This window comes from Eretmochelys imbricata, chromosome 17 (genome assembly GCF_965152235.1).
Source record: "Eretmochelys imbricata isolate rEreImb1 chromosome 17, rEreImb1.hap1, whole genome shotgun sequence".
Taxonomy (NCBI): Eukaryota; Metazoa; Chordata; order Testudines; family Cheloniidae; genus Eretmochelys; species Eretmochelys imbricata.
In genome coordinates, this window is record NC_135588.1 from 2,184,507 (window position 1) to 2,203,519 (window position 19,013).

Genomic DNA, 19,013 nt, shown 5'->3' on the forward strand with positions numbered 1-19,013 from the left:
TTTCTTTAAAAAATAAATTTAAACTGAGCAAAAAGAAAATAAAAATCCAAGTTTGCAACTGTTGCAGAAATCTCCAGACATGGCAGGATTAGGCTTGTCTGGAACTTTACTTCCCAATGTCCCTGATTTTCTCTGAAAAGCTGGCCGAGATTCAAGACTCAACAGGTGCAAGGAACACACAATTCTAAAGCTCTGCTTCATGACTAAAAGAAATCCTGAAAGTGTAGATAAAAATAAATTGACAGACACTAGGTTGTTATTCCCAGTGAGAATACTAGAGCATAAAGGGTTAAGAAATTACACTGACCCGGGATAATTTTTGAGTTGCTTAACAACAAAGCCACCAAGATTTCTAAGCTTCACCTGAACGAATTGTGAAGACCTTGGAGAGGTAATTTTGCACTCTGCAATAGGTCATAATGCATTAAATTTCCACTTAGGCCATGAAAGAAATCTTGTCCCCCACTTCTGAGCAGCTATCATTCAGCTCTCCCCCGAAAGGAATACTTCATGTAAGGCTGCCTGGAGCACCCTTTTTTTTTTGAAGGGGAGGGGGTGTTGGTGAGAAGAGGTAGCAAAAAATAAAATAAAAGGGAATTGCCCAAAAGGTAGATAAGCAACAGCAAGCCAAGAGAGCACCTAGCTAACTGAACTGCAGAGCTGTCAAGAAGAGGCAGAGAGCTTGTGAACATCCAGAAACTTCTGAGCCAAACAAGAATGAGGGGTAATTTTAGTCATTTTATTCTATTGGCTCCTGGCTGTAAATATCCATGCCATGTATCAGACACCTAGCTCTTTTTTTAAGAGCAACCCCTGAAGCGTTGTTGGAGACAGACAGCCTTAAAACAAGAGGAACAGACCAGGTAAACCAGTGGGTCCATTGCTGAGCTTTCACCCCCTTCAACATCAGGAAGTTTTGGAAGATCTACTTACCGTACATGAGTCTGACACAAACATGCACCAAAGGTAAAACAGCTGTAACTATTACTTCTACCAAATCTCACACACTTACCCACATGAACAGAGAAATGAGCACCTTTAACATACCTTGAATGAATAAATCAAGTAACTGCTAGAGTATTTTAAAAACAAACGTTCTTATTCTGCTATGGCCATCAAAGACGGAGCAAGAAGGCCGTTCTTAAAATCAAGGGATGCAACCTTTACAGGATTGGATTTTCCCAAACCAATTAAGAGAGAGCCCCATTAGGAAACAAGTTGAACCATTACCTTTAGTGTGATATACAATAGCAGCCCTCAGGTCAAAAGAACCCCAGCTATCTTTCCTTTCTAGGCCTCTCTGGTACCTCTGATCTTTGGCGGAGGCTAACAAATTGTTCGTAGGAGAAGCCAAGGGATTCTCTAGTTCATAGTCCTTTGAAAGGAACACTAAAGCACCTTGGCTACTGGTGTCTGCCATTTGCAGGTCACCTATGTGATGTGGTTCCAAAGACAAGACTCCAATCTCACTAGCAGTCCCAGGCTTTATAATACCACTAAGTATTTGAGGGCTAGTCCGTTTTTCCAGCTCATAAGCCTTAGGAAACACAGGTTGTTCAGTTCCTGAGGGAATGATTTCAGCACCCTGTGAAACCAAAGTGGCAGGATATTCCCCTTGAAATGTCACTTCCATTATTTTATTATCCGTTGATTTCCCCAGAACAGTCTCAGGCCCAGCACTGGGCTCATTTATAAATGATAAACCCCACTGGTTCTGGAAGATATCCCCCAGGTTCTGCTGATTTGTCTGAGATGGCAGATCCACCTGTGCTGTGCCCAAAAGCACAGATTGCATATTTGAAGGGTAGATAAAAAGGCTAGACTTCTTTTGTTCAGTGGCTGGTGAAGCTGCACTTATGTCCTGGTGTACTGACTCAGGAGAGGCTGATGGTACAGTACTGGCAGCCGTTGTGAGCAGTGGCTGGCTCCCTGGGGAATATACATTCCCATCAGTCCCTGCTAAAATGGGCCCATTTGAAAAGCTAGCAGAAGTAACAGACTTCATAGCAGACATGGGGACTTGGGACAGTCGACTCGGCATTTGGGCCTGTATTTCTCCAGTAGATGAAGACGACGACGACGACGACAGAGAAGAAGATGGGTTTTGAGCTGCTTTGTTGAGGTTTTCTTTAACTTTGCTTGCATAACTTATTTTAGGAACTATTTTAGCACTGCTGTTGTCCACTGGAAAAACTGGGGGTGGTTTAAACAGGGTCCACGAGTCCTCTTTTGATGCAGCCACTGATGCATGCTTCCCCTTGGGCCGGTCATCAAACTTTTTGCTGCTAATCCCAGGTTTGGCATCAGAGTTTTTTCGTTGCACCTCCCCAACCCCAGTTTTCCCACGGCCTGCTCCTCCAGCCCCAGCTTCATACTTCCAAACAGGCTTAGTATTGTCAACTCTGTTTCCCTTTTGTTCACTATAGTCAGTCTTGAAACTCTCAAGTTCCTGTTTTAAGGATGGGGTATTGACCTCCTGTTGCATTATTTTGTCCTGCACCAGATTCAAGTTCTCACAACCCTTGGCACTGTTACGCCTGCCTTTCCGTTTCTTAGGTGTGGTATATCCACTCTCAGACCCACTGCCATCGTTATCTGCCCCTTTGCCTACATAACCATTAGTGATATAACCAGAACTATTTGTTACAACACCATTTGGAATAGATACTGCCTCTGGTTTGTCTGAGGATTGATTTTCTCTAAGTTTATTCTCATAAATTTTTTCATTCTTTTTGTCCATACTGTTTTTCTGAATGAAGTTCTTGGGTTTGATTCCAGCTTTCCCAAAGGTGCTGACCTTAACAGTCTGCTTTGGGTTTACATTAGTGTCTACAAGTTGCTGGCTGCCATTTGGTACCCTGGAAGATGGGTTGGTTGTTTCATCAGCACACAGGCCCTTTAATGATACTTCTCTTTCTCCTGCGTTACCATTTAGCTCTCCATAGCCTAAAACAGGCAAAAAACAACAAAAAGACAAGAATTAAAAAGTGAAATGTTAAACTTCTGATTGAAAAAAAGCTATAATTAAACCCCTAAGCATAACCAGCTTTTAAAAAAAAAAAGAGTAAAAAGTGTCCACTCTTTGATATATGAAAGCAGGTCCTTACCACTTAATGTCCAAGTAAAGGGTATGGTCTCACCTCAATGATGGGAGTTAAGCACATAAAGCCCACTAGAAGGAAACACTTCTCTATGGACTCTAACATGCAATAGAGCATTTAGCAGGCCTCTGAGCTCTTATTTTTTAAAATAATATATCCCTTTGCATACAGAAAGCAATCAGGCTATTCACAATGCTGAAGAGAACTGCAATGTTATTGTGGTTTCAGAGTAACAGCCATGTTAGTCTGTATTTGCAAAAAGAAAAGGAGTACTTGTGGCACCTTAGAGACTAACCAATTTATTTGAGCATAAGCTTTCGTGAGCTACAGCTCACTTCATCGGATGCATACTGTGGAAACTGCAGCAGACTTTATATATACACAGAGAATATGAAACAATACCTCCTCCCACCCCACTGTCCTGCTGGTAATAGCTTATTTCATATGGTTTGATTCCGATAAGTTTAAGAATGCTCAGGACACTGCTACACAAGCTACTTCAGAGTCCCTGTTGATCAACAGGACTTCATCCAATTCAGCCACTGATTACATTTCCACCTTGTCATTGTTTCTCAAATGCTGTTTTTTGCGCCCAGGACAGTGAGAGATAAATAGCCCTAACTCTCACTTCATCCTCTCCTTAAGTACCACCTGTGATCTACATTTTCCAGTGCTCATCAGCTTTGGAAATGCTTTTAGAAAATTTCCCTTTGTAATGTTACCTCACTCCATTTCAGAATAGTGTTAGAAGCAATAGGAGGCCCACCACTTCCCTGCTCGAGTTATTAGCTTTAAAAAGATAACACGACTGGAAAGAAACAATCTTCAATTCTTCAGGTGAACTTTTCCATCAGTTTCAGAGTAGCAGCCATGTTAGTCTGTATTCGCAAAAAGAAAAGGAGTACTTGTGGCACCTTAGAGACTAACCAATTTATTTGAGCATAAGCTTTCGTGAGCTACAGCTCACTTCATCGGATGCATTGTGAGCTGTAGCTCACGAAAGCGTATGCTCAAATAAATTGGTTAGTCTCTAAGGTGCCACAAGTCCTTCTGTTCTTTTTTCCATCAGTGTGAGGCCAAGCCACTGAAAAACTACAGTATTAAAAGGGCATCCTGTGGAAAACAGAAGTATTGGCAGATCTGGATTCAGGCACAGAAAACATAGGCCCTTACCTAGGTCCCCACCTCATTGAATCATGTGATTACATCAGAATCTCAGCTTTCATCAAAATAAAAAGTAGGTTTCTAGCCCGTGTGGTTGCAAAGAGAAATTCAAAAACATGACCAGGTGCAACTGATGCATTGATGTCTGCAGAAAAGCATGAACTGTTGCATGCACGTCAATGGTGCAAAACTCCAAGACCTACCGCTCTGGATGGCCCCACCATCACTACATCAACAGAGGACTAGATTTGTGACCGGGGAAGAATGCAGTGGGCTCAGTCCACCCACCATAACGAGTAATGGAGTTCCCTGCTGCCACCCCTTTGGAAGGGGGGGCCTGCTGGAGCTCTTGGGAGGAGGAAGAGGATCCATGGTGTTGCCCCCATCATTTTTTGGGGGTGGGTGGGTGGAGTGATCACTACCGCTAATTCAAGGGCAGGTGGGACCAGAAGGGTCCCCCAGCCATGTCCTGGCATCTCCGGGACCTCAAATTACCTTAATATGGCTTGAGTGTGTCGAACTTTTCAGATGCAAGAAAACCCATGTGTTCTCCTCAACAGAAAACATTTTGGGCCTGATTCAGTTACACTGTTGTAAAAATGGAGTAATGCAGGTGACACGCTGGTCTAGCGAGTTCAGAACAAATATTTTCCAACAGAAATGTTGTTATTCTTTAACTGCTATGTTAAAAACTGTCACTCTCAAAATTAAAAAAAGAAAAGGAGTACTTGTGGCACCTTAGAGACTAACCAATAATAGATTTCCACTCCATACGTTTAACCATATTGGTTAGTCTCTAAGGTGCCACAAGTCCTCCTTTTCTTTTTGTGAATACAGACTAACATGGCTGCTACTCTGAAACCTCTCAAAATTAAGGGATCTTGCATCCTAAACACTCCTGCTGGGTCTACAACTAAAACTAAGGTCAACTTAGCTACATCGCTCAGGGCTATGAAAAAGTTCAGGCCCTGTGCAACACAGATGCTACACCTCTCAAGGGGGTGGCTTTACTACTGCTACAGGAAAACCCCTTTTATTGCTGTAGCGTCTACACTGCAACGGCACAGCTGCAGCTGGGTTGCTGCAGTGCTTGTCGTGCATACAGCTGCCATTCATCCGAGGGTATGTGGTCATATCTTGTGGAACTCTGAACCATGGAGATTCCTGCAAGAACCCCATCGCTCAGCTTGTTGAGGTAGGTTAAACAAGGTAAGACACTGTGTGACTATCAGCAACTGCTATAAATTTTCCAATAATGTAACTGTATTCATATTGTTGACCATAAATACTTCAACCAAACGATGCACAGATTGATGGAATTCTAATGGATGAGCCAAGGATTGAAAATTAGTTTCAGGGTGACATGCAGAGAGCAAGTCTTTTCAAGGATAAGATACCGTATAAGGCCTTTTGTGACTCAGATTTCTGACATCACTATTTAATAAAACAAAATAAAGAGAATGATCATAAGACCACTATGCATCAGGAGTGAGAAAAACTAATGGATTTTGCTTTTGGCTTTATTAAGAGTGTCAACAGTTTAAAGTTCCAGTTTTCAAGCATTTACATGAACAGCCTAAATTCTCTCTAAGCTAATGCTTGGAATACAAGGTCTTCGCTTCACAGCTGTAAAAATGCACTTCAAATAGAGAAGCTTATTCTGCCACTGTCAAGTTTTAGAAACACACAGAAGTATGTTTCCAGGTGTTTTGTTTGGCCATGAGACCCCCAAAGAAGACCTCAGAAGGGCATTTTTAAACTGGAATTTGACAGGCATTAGTCCAAAGGCACACTACGGCTTTCAGATATATTGGAAAGTTAACTTGGGTGTTATTTTTATTCAGTTATTTTGCTTAATAGCTTGTTTCACCATATACCTAATCAGTCCCCTATTACACTCACCTGCAGATGTTTGTGTAAGGCTCGTTAGCATGCAGGTTTGGGGCACCTTGACATCTATTTTTAATACAGTCCAAGTCCCTAATAGCCTTTTGGGTAGCCAGCAAAAGAACGTTTTAAAAAGACTAAATGCACATGGCATGCTAACGGCTTTCTAAACTTTACTATAACATACCATTAAGTGTTCAAAACTTTCACAAGCATCAGTAATACAAGTTTTAAAAACAAAGCCCTGGCCACACAGATTTGAAACCATGACCCCAATCCTGCAATGTGATCTGTGTGGGTGTGGAGCGGACTCTGTGCGGGTGGGGATCAGTCTGCTTTAGCTACCACTTTTCTGGAGAACCATGTTTAAATACCGTTCTTGGCAGAAAGATGCTAACACAATTTCAAATTTCTGTGCTGATGGTCTTATTCACCCAACATACAAATAACCTTCTGTAACAGGGAAATAGATAAGTTTTAGGATTATTTTTATTTTTCTGTCATTAAAGTGGTTTGTGGGCCAGAGAAATGTCTGGAGACTCTTCCCTTCAGTTCCTTGAGAACAGAATTTAGGAATCCCAGTCCCATGCAGAGTCTAATGAAGTCAACAGAAAAATTCCAGAGTGACTTCAATGGATTTAGGATCAAGATCCTTACCCACAGTTTAGTTTTCAATTAATGGAAGTGAGGTATTTGGAATGAATGCTCTAAAGGACCATCTGGACTGCCAGTTATAAAATCACTTAAAGACCAGTCTCACACCATTGAAGGCAATGGGAGTTTTTCCATGGACTTCCTTGGAAGCAGAATCAAGCCCCCAGGGAAGTGGCTGGGATCTCTACTTTTGAATACAGCCTTCCTTCCACTAATACAAGAGCTAGGATTTTACCTGGGTATTGAAAAGAAGATATTGCAGAGCAGTTGCAACATATACCTAATCCGCAGGCAAAGTAAGAAAACCAGAAAGGAATGATTTTCTAATCACAAAGAGACAATGTGCTGTCACTCTCCCAGGAAGCTTTATGAAGCTTAAAATACTGATGCTGTATTGTGTGGAGAATTAATGAATGTGTAGTGTTATTTGTGATCTTATATCACATTTTCTAATTTGGCCAGTTGTTCTTGTTATGGACAAGTACCAATACATTTTATTTTTAAAATACACTAGCTAGACAAAATAATGCCGGGACAGGGGAAGAGATCTGCCAGCCCTTGGCACGACGCCTTACACCCATGCTCCAAGCTCAGTGGTGGTGTCATGGTGGCCGTGCTGAAAGCCCACATCCCAAAGGCATAAGTGAAGGTTATTAACCACTCTTGTGCTGGGGATAAGAGCAGCATTAGTTCTAATGAGAACACACATTCTTATATATTACAGGACCATTGTGGGAATTTACGGTTCATTTAGTTTTAATTCTTCAAGAAGAAAATAATGTCCTCTGTGCACATAGCCATTTCGTACCACCAGCCAACAGCGTTACTGGGCTTTTTAGTAGCACAACTATACCACCTCAGCCTGTGCTCTCACAAACCAAGGGTATGTCCACACTACAAGTGCTACAGAGGCACACCTGCAACTACATCACTGTAGTGTAGACACATGCTACAGCAATGGAAGGGTGTTTTTGACTACTGTAGTAAATCTACCCCCTCAAGAGGTGGTAGCTAGGTCCACAGAAATTATTTCATCAACATAGCTGCACCTACAGTGTGGGTTAGGTCGACCTAACTATGTTGCACTGTAAAATTTTTCCACATCCCTGAGTGATGTAGGTAGGCTGACCTAAATTTTAGGTGTAGACTAGGCCAAGGAATGACAACATTTGGTCTGTAGTGGCAGGCGGGTAGCCTACTTCTAAAGGTGCTGATGACTGAATAAGCCATTCAGTAGTAGAGGCATTAATTCAGTACACGCCAGGATAATGCTGGGAGGCGAGAGATGCATTGCATTGGCCGGAATTGCCATCTATGGCAAAAGATGAAAAACTAAGGTCCTGACCCCTTACGTTATTAATGATACCCTTGCCCTGGTGAAGAATGTACAGTGTGTCCTGGCCAAATTCAAATGTGTCTAAGGTCACACCCATAGTTTCAAATGAATGTGGGATTCTTGACTTTGCAGCCTTAAACCATTACGTAGGGTTTCTGTGTTATTTGTTAAACTACTGCACCCACGAGGTTGCAGCTTTTCAGTGGTGATAAAACAATCCCTCAATATACCCAAAAAGCACTTGAGATCTGTGAGACTGAAAGACCCCATATTGTACAGAGAGTTTTATTTCTCAGGTCCTAATCCTGCAACCAGATCTGAGCAGGCGGGCCCATATCCCCATGTGGAGTCCCATTAATTGTGATGAAAATCCAAATGAGTCTAAGATTCCACTCACAGAATCAGGGCCTTAGAAATCTATTGCTGTTATGTTATTAGCAGAGTAATTTCTTTGAGCCTTCAGCAAATACAGAACACCAGCTAAATTTTCTCATAGAGTCTAAAGAATTCCCCAGTTTCTCCAGACATGGAGGCAAAGCTGCCATTGCCTGCATTTGAAGGGCACAAAAGGTTTCCTGAAGAGTGGTGTTTGAATGTACATTGCACTGAAATTTTATATTTCAATGTGATGTTCTAGAACCTGTCACAAACATGGAGCCCTAATAAAATCAATTTAAGCTTAATCCTGCTTACTGAAGGTCTGACTCCAGAGAAGCGAGGTGCTTCCCTCCAATCGCTGGCGAACCTACAACCCAGTGTTTGTCTTCACTTACAGTGGGGAGCTTTCGAACAAAATGTACATTAAACAAATGTAAGGTAAAGTCTGTACATCTCCACTTCCCACCCCCTCCAACTCGGATCCCAGGGGAAAAGGGCCAGTCTCTACTCGGCTCACACAAAGGACTGGGGGGGGGGGAGGCTAAACATAGCCATCTTTGCTGCACAAATGAGTACCTCCATTCGGAATAAAACCTCCCCTGCCCCGTGCCCCCAGGCCCGGGGCCAGGCCGCCCAAACGTTGCAAGCCAAGGCGCTGGGCGGGAGCCGGCCCCTGCAGCCGGGCTGAGCGGGGTTCACCCCAACGTGCCAGCCCCCCCCCCGGCCATGTGCTGCTACTGCCAGGGGCCGGCCCGGCCCGGCCTCCCCACCCAGCCCCCGCCCGTCCCACCCAGAGCGCCGGGCCTGGCCCCGCCAGCGCCCCACGCGGCCCTGCCCGCCGCCGCCGAGCGCCTAGGCCCCGCGCGCGGCCCCCCGCCCCCCCCGCCTCGCCCCCCCGCGCAAACCCCCAGCCGCCCCCCCCGCCCAGGCAGCCTCGCCCCCCCGGCCCCGCGCGCAAACCCCCGGCCACCCAGGCCGCCTCGCCCCCCCGCGCGGCCCCCCCCGCCCAGGCCGCCTCGCCCCTCCGGCCCCGCGCGCGGCCCCCCGGCCGCCTCCCCCAGCCAGGGCGCCTCGCCCTCCTCCCCACTGCCCCCCCCCACCAGGGCGCCTCACCCCCTCGGCCCCCCCGCGCCGGTCGGCGCCCAGCCGGGGCGCGGGAAACGTGCCCGCTGAGCCGAGCCCCGCGCAGGCCGCGCCGAGCCGCCGGCCCCACAGAGCGGGCCCGGAGCGGCCGCCCCCGCCCAGGCCCAGCCAGGGGCCGCTGCGGCGGGAGGCGGGCCCGGGTGGGGCCGGCGCGGGGGGGGGGTCCAAGGCCCGGCCGGCGGCTCCCCGCGCCGGGCCCGGCTCCCAACATGGCGGACAGGAAGCGGCCCGAGAGCCGCGGAGAATGTTCCAGCCGGGCCGGGGGAGGGGAGCCGGGCCGAGCCCCCGCCCGAGGGGAGCCGGGCCGCCCCCGCCGAGACCGCGCCGCCCCCGCCGCCGGGAAGGTCACGCCGGCCGGGCCGCTCCCCTCCTCCGCCGTCACGGCCACCCCCCGCGCGCCCGCCGGGACCCCCGATCCCCGGCCCGAGTCCCAGCCCCAGCCCGATCCCTGCCCGCCCCCACCCCTGGCTTGGTTCCCCTCTCCCCCGCGGGCCCCGTCGCCCCGGGCCCGGCCGCCTCCCCGGGCCCGATCCCCGGCTTCCCTCCCGCCGGCCTCCCGGCCCCGGGCCTCCCCCCTCCGGGCCTCCCCCCGGCCTCCCGCACCTGTTTTCTTCTTCGGCGCGTCCTGGGGCTGCGGGCCCGCGTGCTTGGGCTCATGTTTCAGCAGCGGCTTGGGCGCGGCCTTGGGGCCGGCGTCGGCGCCGTGCGGCAGGTAGGGGCTCTGCGGGAGGAGGTGGTGGTGGTGGTTGTGGTTGTAGTAGTAGTAATGGTGGTGGTGGTGGTGGTGCGGGTGGTGGTGGGGCGGCGGCGGCGGCTGGGGCGGGCCGGGCTGCTCCTCCATCGAAAGGGGCTCGCGGGCTGCGGCACCGTGCGGACGCGGGGCGGCTCGCCGGGCACACACGGGCTCGCGCTCCGGCCGGGGCAGGCGAGACGTGTGGCTCCTGCGCTCGGGCTCCGCTTGACTGGGGGATCGGCGCAGACTGACGGCGCCGCTCCAGCAATGGGGAAGCGTCCAGGGCCCCTGTCCCCGCCCACGGCCCAGCCCCCCCCCGCGCCGTACCATTTACCCTCTGCAACCTCCCCAGGGTGGGGCCTCCAACGTCAGCACTATGGGCTCTGCCTGCCGCCTTCGCTCTGCTTCCTGCAAGCGGCACTTTCCACACGCCCCACCGACAAGCAGGTTTCAGTGGAGCCGAGCAGATTCCATGTCTGGAGCAATCCGATCGGTACTTTTACTTTGGTTTCCCTCTGCATCGACTCTGTTTCCTCCCCTCCCCTCCCCTTTCGCAAACTGCAGATTCTCTCCTTAGTTTATTTTTCTAACGAAGGAGGGGAGCTGAAGCACAAGGAAAATGCCAGCAACCCAACTGGACAGTCATTCACACAGATAAATAATGCAAACGTTTAAAGAAGCCTGCAAATCATTTTGTATTCTGGATCCATTTTGCATTGCATTCAGATGCTAATCTCTTCATTTCCATGGAGGGATTATAAAACTCCACAGGGTAGTGTCTGTGTAATTTTCTAAAAGGGCAGAGTGCAGTTTTAACCAATTTTTCCTTTGTACAGGGAAGAATCAACATTTAAAGTTTCTAAAAGGAAATGAAACACTGCAGGTAAGATCAGTTTTGCTGCTAAGAGAAAGTTCTGATTTAGGACTAGTTTAAATGAAAGGGGGGTTGGATATTTTCCCATGTTTTTTTCTAATAATAGTTAAATTAGGGGGGGAAAGAACTCACCCCAAAACAGTGTATTTGGCCGGTCATTTTTTGTATTCCCATTGCTATTATTTCAGGATTCAAGGATTGAATAAAAGCTTTCTTCCGATTCTGCAGAAAAGTCTGTCATAATTCTATTTTGCAACTCTACAATCTCACATCCTAGAACTGAATGTCATGTCCTGATTCAGATTATGACTTCACTGCAGGATCAAATTAGAGGAAGAATAGGAAGGTTGGGAAGAAGCAAATACTCATTTAAACATAAATGAGCCAAATCCTGCCATCACTTTCCAGGCAATCCCTTTTACGTCAGTGAGGTTGCATGGGTGTATGTTTTTAGCAGAATTTAGTTTAAATAACTTTTAAAATTAGCAAACTGAAATTGATTGAGCCAGGGATTTAAATTAGCAAATTATAAATTATTGTATTTGCACTAACACTTACTATTTAAGATGTCAGAGTCTTAGGTGTTGGAACTAGGGGTGCTGTGGGTGCTGCCACATCCCCTTGCTTGAAGAGGTTTCCATTATATGCAGGGTTTACAGTTTGGTTCAATGGCTCTCCAACACCCCTGGTCAGGGTCACAGCTTCTTCAGAAAGAAATTTAATTCAACTACAGGAGTAGGCTGAGAGAGCTGGGACATACTGTCTTATTCTAGAACTCCAGTAGCAGATTATCAGATGAAAGCACGCTCAACCAACTAAACAAAACACAAAATAGAAATGATGGAGTCTCACATTGATGTCAATATACAAAGATTCAGCAAATACTGTAAGTGAACATGCTAGGTCAGACCAATTCAAAACATGGTTACATGTGGGACAGACAAGATTCTCCATGACCTTTGCAGGATGTTGTATCCTTGCTTTGCACCATTCACAACAAGCTATCAATAACTCATCACTCAAACACTCAGGGACCCTCTTACCAAGATCTCATCACTTAAGTACCCGTGCAACTCTTCAATCATGTACAACACAAAATTTGGCAAAACAAAGGAGGAAAACAACTACAAGGAGAGTGTCTTTAGTGAGAAAAGTTTCCACATAGTAGGAAACATCTATCCCTTGTTATTACCAGTACTAGTAAGGAAGAAAATAAGTGTTATTTATGCACTATTTGGCTTAGAATTATTTTGTTGACATAGAATCCGAGAAACATAGGGGTGGAAAGGACCTCAAGAGGTCATCTAGTCCAGTGCCCTGCCCTGAAGCAGGACCAAATATATGTACACCATCCTTGGCAGGGATGGTCTACATATATTGCCTAACCTGTTCTTAAAATCCTCCAGCGTTGGGGATTCCACAATCTCAGTTGGAAGCCTGTTCCAGAGCTTAACTATCCTTATAGTTCGAAAGTTTTCCCTAATATCTAACCTATATCTCCCTTCCTGCAGATTAACCCCATTACTTCTTGTCCTACCTTCAGTGGATGGGAGAACAACTGATCACCATTCTCCTTATAAAAGTCCTTAACATATTTGAGGACTGTTATCAGGGCATGTCTCAGACTCCTTTTTCCAAGACTAAGCATACCCAGTTTTTTAACCTTTCCTCGTAGGTCAGGGTTTTTGAACCTTTTATCATTTTTGTTGTTCTCCTCTGAACATTCCAATTTGTCTACATCACTCCTAACATTTGGCACCCATAACTGGACACAGTACTCCAGCTGAGGCCTCACCAGTGCTGACCAGATCAGGACAATTACCTCCTGTCTTTCCCCTGCCTCAGCCCGGAACCTGCACTCCTCCCGCACCCAAACTCTCTCCCAGAGCCTTAGGCAGATGGGGGGGGAGGGGGGCAGGATTTGAACCCGTTCTGGGCACCACCAACAATTATACAAACCTGTTGCCCCGTCACTATTCTCTTTTCACCCTTAAACAGCCTATTTTAGGGACAGCCTTCCAAAATAAAAAGTGTTCTCATGCCATTCGTGTCATGTTGACTACTCTGTACAGAGTATTTGGGCTCAATTTGACACCCAGACAAGTTGGGAAGCCTATAGTTTTGCCTAGAAGCAGAACAACACTGACAAGTTTACGCTCAGAGCTCTGCCAGTGAATGCACATGCTGTTCCAGGTTACACTTGTCTGTCATGCCAACTTTTATGTTGCTTTTAATCAGAACTTTACCTGAATGGTTTCATTGCATGGCACCTAGAACACTACACCTAGAACGGAGAAACGGAGGCCTTCAGTCCTCATGGCTGTTTGTCAGCATTTTTCACCAGCACTAAAATTAACTAAAAATGTGAAGTACCAAAAATATATCTTACTCAGAATTATTCTTTACCATTTTTGAAATTATATTAGTAAAATGTAGCTGCAGGAGTATTTTTAGATGACAGAGCTTCTTAAATAAGAGACTCTTCAACCCTCAAGTATAAAACCAGTAACATACATATGTTCTTTATATTTTTAGGTTGTCATTAAAATATATTTTAAATGTGTTTGATATTGAAATTTATATTGAAATTGTGAATTCTTATAACTTCCAGTATTGTATTTGTGTTTAATGCCTTTTAGGATCTAATTCGAAAATTCTTAGTATGATATGAGAAGCAGGCAACAACACCTGTAATTAAGGTTGCCTAATACTTTCTGCTGTAAGAAAGACAGTTTTCATTTCCTTGTATTTTGCCAAATTTTAACTGTTTGGGCTGACATTTTCCATGCTGGTGTCTGCCTCAGGCTAAATCTTTCTGGAAAGCTTCATCAAAAATGATTCTGTCATTTCTGAGAACACGGTTAGAGGAAAATAGGCTGTTTTGCCAAGGTTAAACAATTATGATAGTGGTTTTGTTGAAAAATTGTAGCAATGCTTTGCAGCGGGGACTTTGAAATTTGACTAGAGCGGGGGTGTCATTCTGGAGTTAGAGAGCTGCTTTTTGCTGCATTGTGAAATCCACCAACATTTGGCAGAATTGCAGCTCTCTGGGCGCCAGGGGTTAGCACTACTTTCCCTGCAATTGCTGTTCCTGGGCCTCAGGAGCCACTGTGGTGCTTAGTACTAGAACTTAGAGTAGGGAGACTGTCTTTCCTTTTCTCTTAAAATGCTCTCTAGTGGTATACAGGCAGCATGGAGGAGAAGGAAGAAGCACCTTGACTTGAATGCAGCGGGGTGAGTAGCAGAGCAGAGACAGGAGCAGGGTGGGGAGGGACAGAAGCAGAGGAGGACAGGACAAACTGGGGAGGTCAGGAACAGAAGGAGATCAGTAAGGCAGGCTGGGGGTTGTCATAGATTCCAAGCCCAGAAGGGACCGCTGTGATCATCTAGTCTGACCTCCTGGATAACATAGGCCAGAGACCTCCCCTACAATAATTCCTAGGGCAGATCTTTTGAAAAACCTACAATGGTGTTTTAAAAATCATCAGGGATGGAGAATCCACCCTGACCCTTGGTAAATTGTTCCAATGGTTAATTACTCTCACTGTTAAAAATGTATGCCTTATTTCCATTATGGGGCAGGCAGAGCTGTCCCTTGGGTATGGCAAATCGGGACAACCACCCTGCGTCCTGCCTATGCCAGCAGGCCCCGCCAATCAGCACCTCCCCCCAGCGGGCCCCGCCGATCAGCACCTCCCCCCAGCACCTCATCCCTGCCAGCGGGCCCTGCCGATCAGTGCCTCCCCCTCCTTCTCAGCGCCTACTGCCCACCACAGATCAGCTGTTCGCGACATCAGGAGGTGCTGGGGGAAGGGGAGAGGAGCAAGGGCATGGCGCAGCACACTCAGGGGAGGAGGTGGAACTGGGCAGGGAAGAGGTGGGGCGGAACGGGGGTGGAAAAAAGGAGGGCGGGGTGGGGCCTTGGGGCAAGGGATGGAGTGGGGGTGGGGCCTGGGCAGAGCTGGGGGGAGCCTCCCCCTCCCCCGGCAGATTAGAAACTCTGCGCCTATGTCCTGGGCTCCACATCCACCTTGGGACGGCCCTGTCCCTGCCGGGTCCCCCCTGACGCCCACGTGGGCGGGGAGCAGTGGGAGTCCTTCTTGCCACCCAAAGCGGCCGGGAGCAGTGCGGGTCCCCCTTGCCACCCCCGGTGGCCAGGAGCAGCAAATCCCCCCCTGCCTCCTGTGGTGGCTGGGAGTGGCAGCGGGGAGCTGCGGGGCTCTCCCCTGCCCCTCACGGTGGCCAGGAGCTGCAGGACTACCCCGCAGCTCCCAGCCGGCGCTGGCTGAAGTCACAGAGGTCTTTTGAAGTCACGGATTCCGTGACCTCCGTGACTAAATCGCAGCCTTAATCATAAGGCCTCCACACAAGGGGGCTGAATTAACCTTTCACAGATAACCGTAAAACTGACATTACCTAACTTTTGAGAGCTTGACTTTGCAACCTTAATATACATAATTTTAATAGTTATAATTCAGTAGTGCCCAGAGATGCCAGTCAGAATCTGGGCCCCACTGGGCACTATCAAAGACAGTCACTGCCCCACAGAGTTTACAGATTACAAATGTGATTTATACAAAATGTAGTTGACAGTATACAAATCAAACAGCAGAGGGCATTTTTGTTGTGTAGGTGGTAAAACTTCTCCCACCATAATTCTAACTCCCACACTTACATTTTTTCTTATTAGAGATTTGGGGAATCTGAAACATAATGAGATCTTTGCTAAACCTCCACACTATTTGAGTTTCTTTTTACACATTACAAGGTACACAGCAGCTTAACACTTGGTTTCTTAAAAAAAAGGTCTTGCATTTCTTGTTGTGATCTGTCTGTCCATATTAAAGGTAGTTGCAATTTGTTCTTTTTAGGGGCTACCAGACAGAGTATTGTGAGACATTGCAACTGGAATTTCCTTACATATTGTCAGCAATAGGACCAAAATCTTCTGTTGTTCTGCTCTCCTCCCCATGAAGATGAGTTGTGCAAGTGGACTCTCTCCCTCTCCTCTCCCCACCAGCTGAGTTTGCAGCTCAGAGTACAGGGCAGGAGGGAGATAAAAAATCCCAAACAAAAGGAATTTGGTATCTCTACGCTGCTTGGACTCTGAGGGGCAAAGTGTTTGTCAGCATAAGCAAGAGATCCGCAGCTGCTTAGCCTGGGTTAGCCTGTTATAGTGTCTGAAGAGTTTACACGTGATAATTGGTTGGTGGAGTCTAAGTATTGAACTCACCGCCGATTTGGGGTTTGTGCCCTGCTTCCTAGCAGTCTGCCCTGAGGTTGGCACTCACCCTCTGCCACTGCGTGCAGTGTTACAGGGGCATTCCCTGCAGTCCGTGGCAAATTCCCCATTCAGCTCTCAGTCTGGCAAAATGTCGGTGACTCAGGAATAAGGGCCAGGCCAGGCTCCCGTTGATTCCGTTGAAGCTGGATTAAGCCTCAGATCAATAACGTGAACAATGTTGTGCTTGTTAGACAATGTGTTAAACATACTTAGCTACAGGGACTGCATTCTCCAAAGCTCCTCTGGAGGGGAAATGGTAAGTTCAGCTCCTCCCGCCCCCTCTTCTCCCATGTTTTCCCTCCTTGCAGCTGTTCCTGCTGACGTCTGTGAGTGACCAGTCTGCTAGGCCTCATGCACAGGGAAGAGGGCATCGTCCCCAAATTCCACATCCACTCCAGGTGACAAATAATCCCACAACCAGGCACAGAGCTTGGGCACAGTCCGTGGCACTACTAGCTCTTTCATTCAGAGCTAGCTCCTACCTTACATGTTGTAACAAGGCTGGTTCTGGCGGGACCCAACTGAGAGTGCCAATTCAGGACAAAAAGAAAAGGAGTACTTGTGGCACCTTAGAGACTAACCAATTTATTGGAGCATAAGCTTTCGTGAGCTACAGCTCACTTCATCGGATGCATCCGATGCATTAGATGTGTGTGCAACAAGAGTGATGTAGTGGTAGGAGTCTGCTATAGACCACCGGACCAGGGGGATGAGGTAGATGAGGCTTTCTTCCGGCAGCTCATGGAAGCTACTAGATCGCATGCCCTGATTCTCATGGGTGACTTTAATTTTCCTGATATCTGCTGGGAGAGCAATACTGCGGTGCATAGACAATCCAGGAAGTTTTTGGAAAGCGCAGGGGACAATTTCGTGGCGCAAGTGCTAGAGGAGCCAACTAGGGGGGGCGCTTTTCTTGACCTGCTGCTCACAAACCGGGTAGAATTAGTGGGGGAAGCAAAAGTGGATGGGAATCTGGGAGGCAGTGACCATGAGTTGGTTGAGTTCAGGATCCTGACGCAGGGAAGAAAGGTAAGCAGCAGGATACGGACCCTGGACTTCAGGAAAGCAGACTTCGACTCCCTCAGGGAACGGATGGCCAGGATCCCCTGGGGGACTAACTTGAAGGGGAAAGGAGTCCAGGAGAGCTGCCTGTATTTCAAGGAATCCCTGTTGAGGTTACAGGGACAAACCATCCCGATGAGTCGAAAGAATAGTAAATATGGCAGGCGACCGGCTTGGCTTAATGGTGAAATCCTAGCGGATCTTAAACATAAAAAAGAAGCTTACAAGAAGTGGAAGGTTGGACATATGACCAGGGAAGAGTATAAAAATATTGCTCGGGCATGTAGGAATGAAATCAGGAGGGCCAAATCGCATCTGGAGCTGCAGCTAGCGAGAGATGTCAAGAGTAACAAGAAGGGTTTCTTCAGGTATGTTGGCAACAAGAAGAAAGCCAAGGAAAGTGTGGGCCCCTTACTGAATGAGGGAGGCAACCTAGTGACAGAGGATGTGGAAAAAGCTAATGTACTCAATGCTTTTTTTGCCTCTGTTTTCACTAACAAGGTCAGCTCCCAGACTGCTGCGCTGGGCATCACAAAATGGGGAAGAGATGGCCAGCCCTCTGTGGAGATAGAGGTGGTTAGGGACTATTTAGAAAAGCTGGACGTGCACAAGTCCATGGGGCCGGACGAGTTGCATCCGAGAGTGCTGAAGGAATTGGCGGTGGTGATTGCAGAGCCATTGGCCATTATCTTTGAAAACTCGTGGCGAACCGGGGAAGTCCCGGATGACTGGAAAAAGGCTAATGTAGTGCCAATCTTTAAAAAGGGGAAGAAGGAGGATCCTGGGAACTACAGGCCAGTCAGCCTCACCTCAGTCCCTGGAAAAATCATGGAGCAGGTCCTCAAAGAATCAATCCTGATGCACTTGCATGAGAGGAAAGTGATCAGGAACAGCCAGCGTGGATTCACCAAGGGAAGGTCATGCCTGACTAATCTAATCGCCTTTTATGATGAGATTACTGGTTCTGTGGATGAAGGGAAAGCAGTGGATGTATTGTTTCTTGACTTTAGCAAAGCTTTTGACACGGTCTCCCACAGTATTCTTGTCAGCAAGTTAAGGAAGTATGGGCTGGATGAATGCACTATAAGGTGGGTAGAAAGCTGGCTAGATTGTCAGGCTCAACAGGTAGTGATCAATGGCTCCATGTCTAGTTGGCAGCCGGTATCAAGTGGAGTGCCCCAAGGGTCGGTCCTGGGGCCGGTTTTGTTCAATATCTCTTCATAAATGATCTGGAGGATGGTGTGGATTGCACTCTCAGCAAATTTGCGGATGATACTAAACTGGGAGGAGTGGTAGATACGCTGGAGGGGAGGGATAGGATACAGAAGGACCTAGACAAATTGGAGGATTGGGCCAAAAGAAATCTGATGAGGTTCAATAAGGATAAGTGCAGGGTC

The 19,013-nt window shown here is 47.3% G+C and overlaps 1 protein-coding gene and 1 long non-coding RNA gene across 2 annotated transcripts in view; one reads left to right on the forward strand and one right to left on the reverse strand.

Annotated features, from left to right (window-relative positions):
- Positions 1–10,504, reverse strand: part of NUFIP2 (nuclear FMR1 interacting protein 2) — a 29,181-nt gene extending 18,677 nt beyond the window's left edge. Inside the window, exons 1-2 of the mRNA XM_077836336.1 lie at positions 10,267–10,504; positions 1,231–2,946 (exon numbers count right to left, since the gene is read on the reverse strand). Coding sequence (XP_077692462.1) covers positions 1,231–2,946; positions 10,267–10,504 — 1,954 coding nt within the window. The remainder of the gene's footprint in view (positions 1–1,230; positions 2,947–10,266) is intronic.
- Positions 10,505–11,235: 731 nt separating this feature from the next.
- The window catches only part of LOC144276354 (uncharacterized), a 35,652-nt gene continuing 27,874 nt past the window's right edge, over positions 11,236–19,013 (forward strand). Inside the window, exon 1 of the long non-coding RNA XR_013348230.1 lies at positions 11,236–11,279. This is a non-coding gene — a long non-coding RNA (uncharacterized LOC144276354). The remainder of the gene's footprint in view (positions 11,280–19,013) is intronic.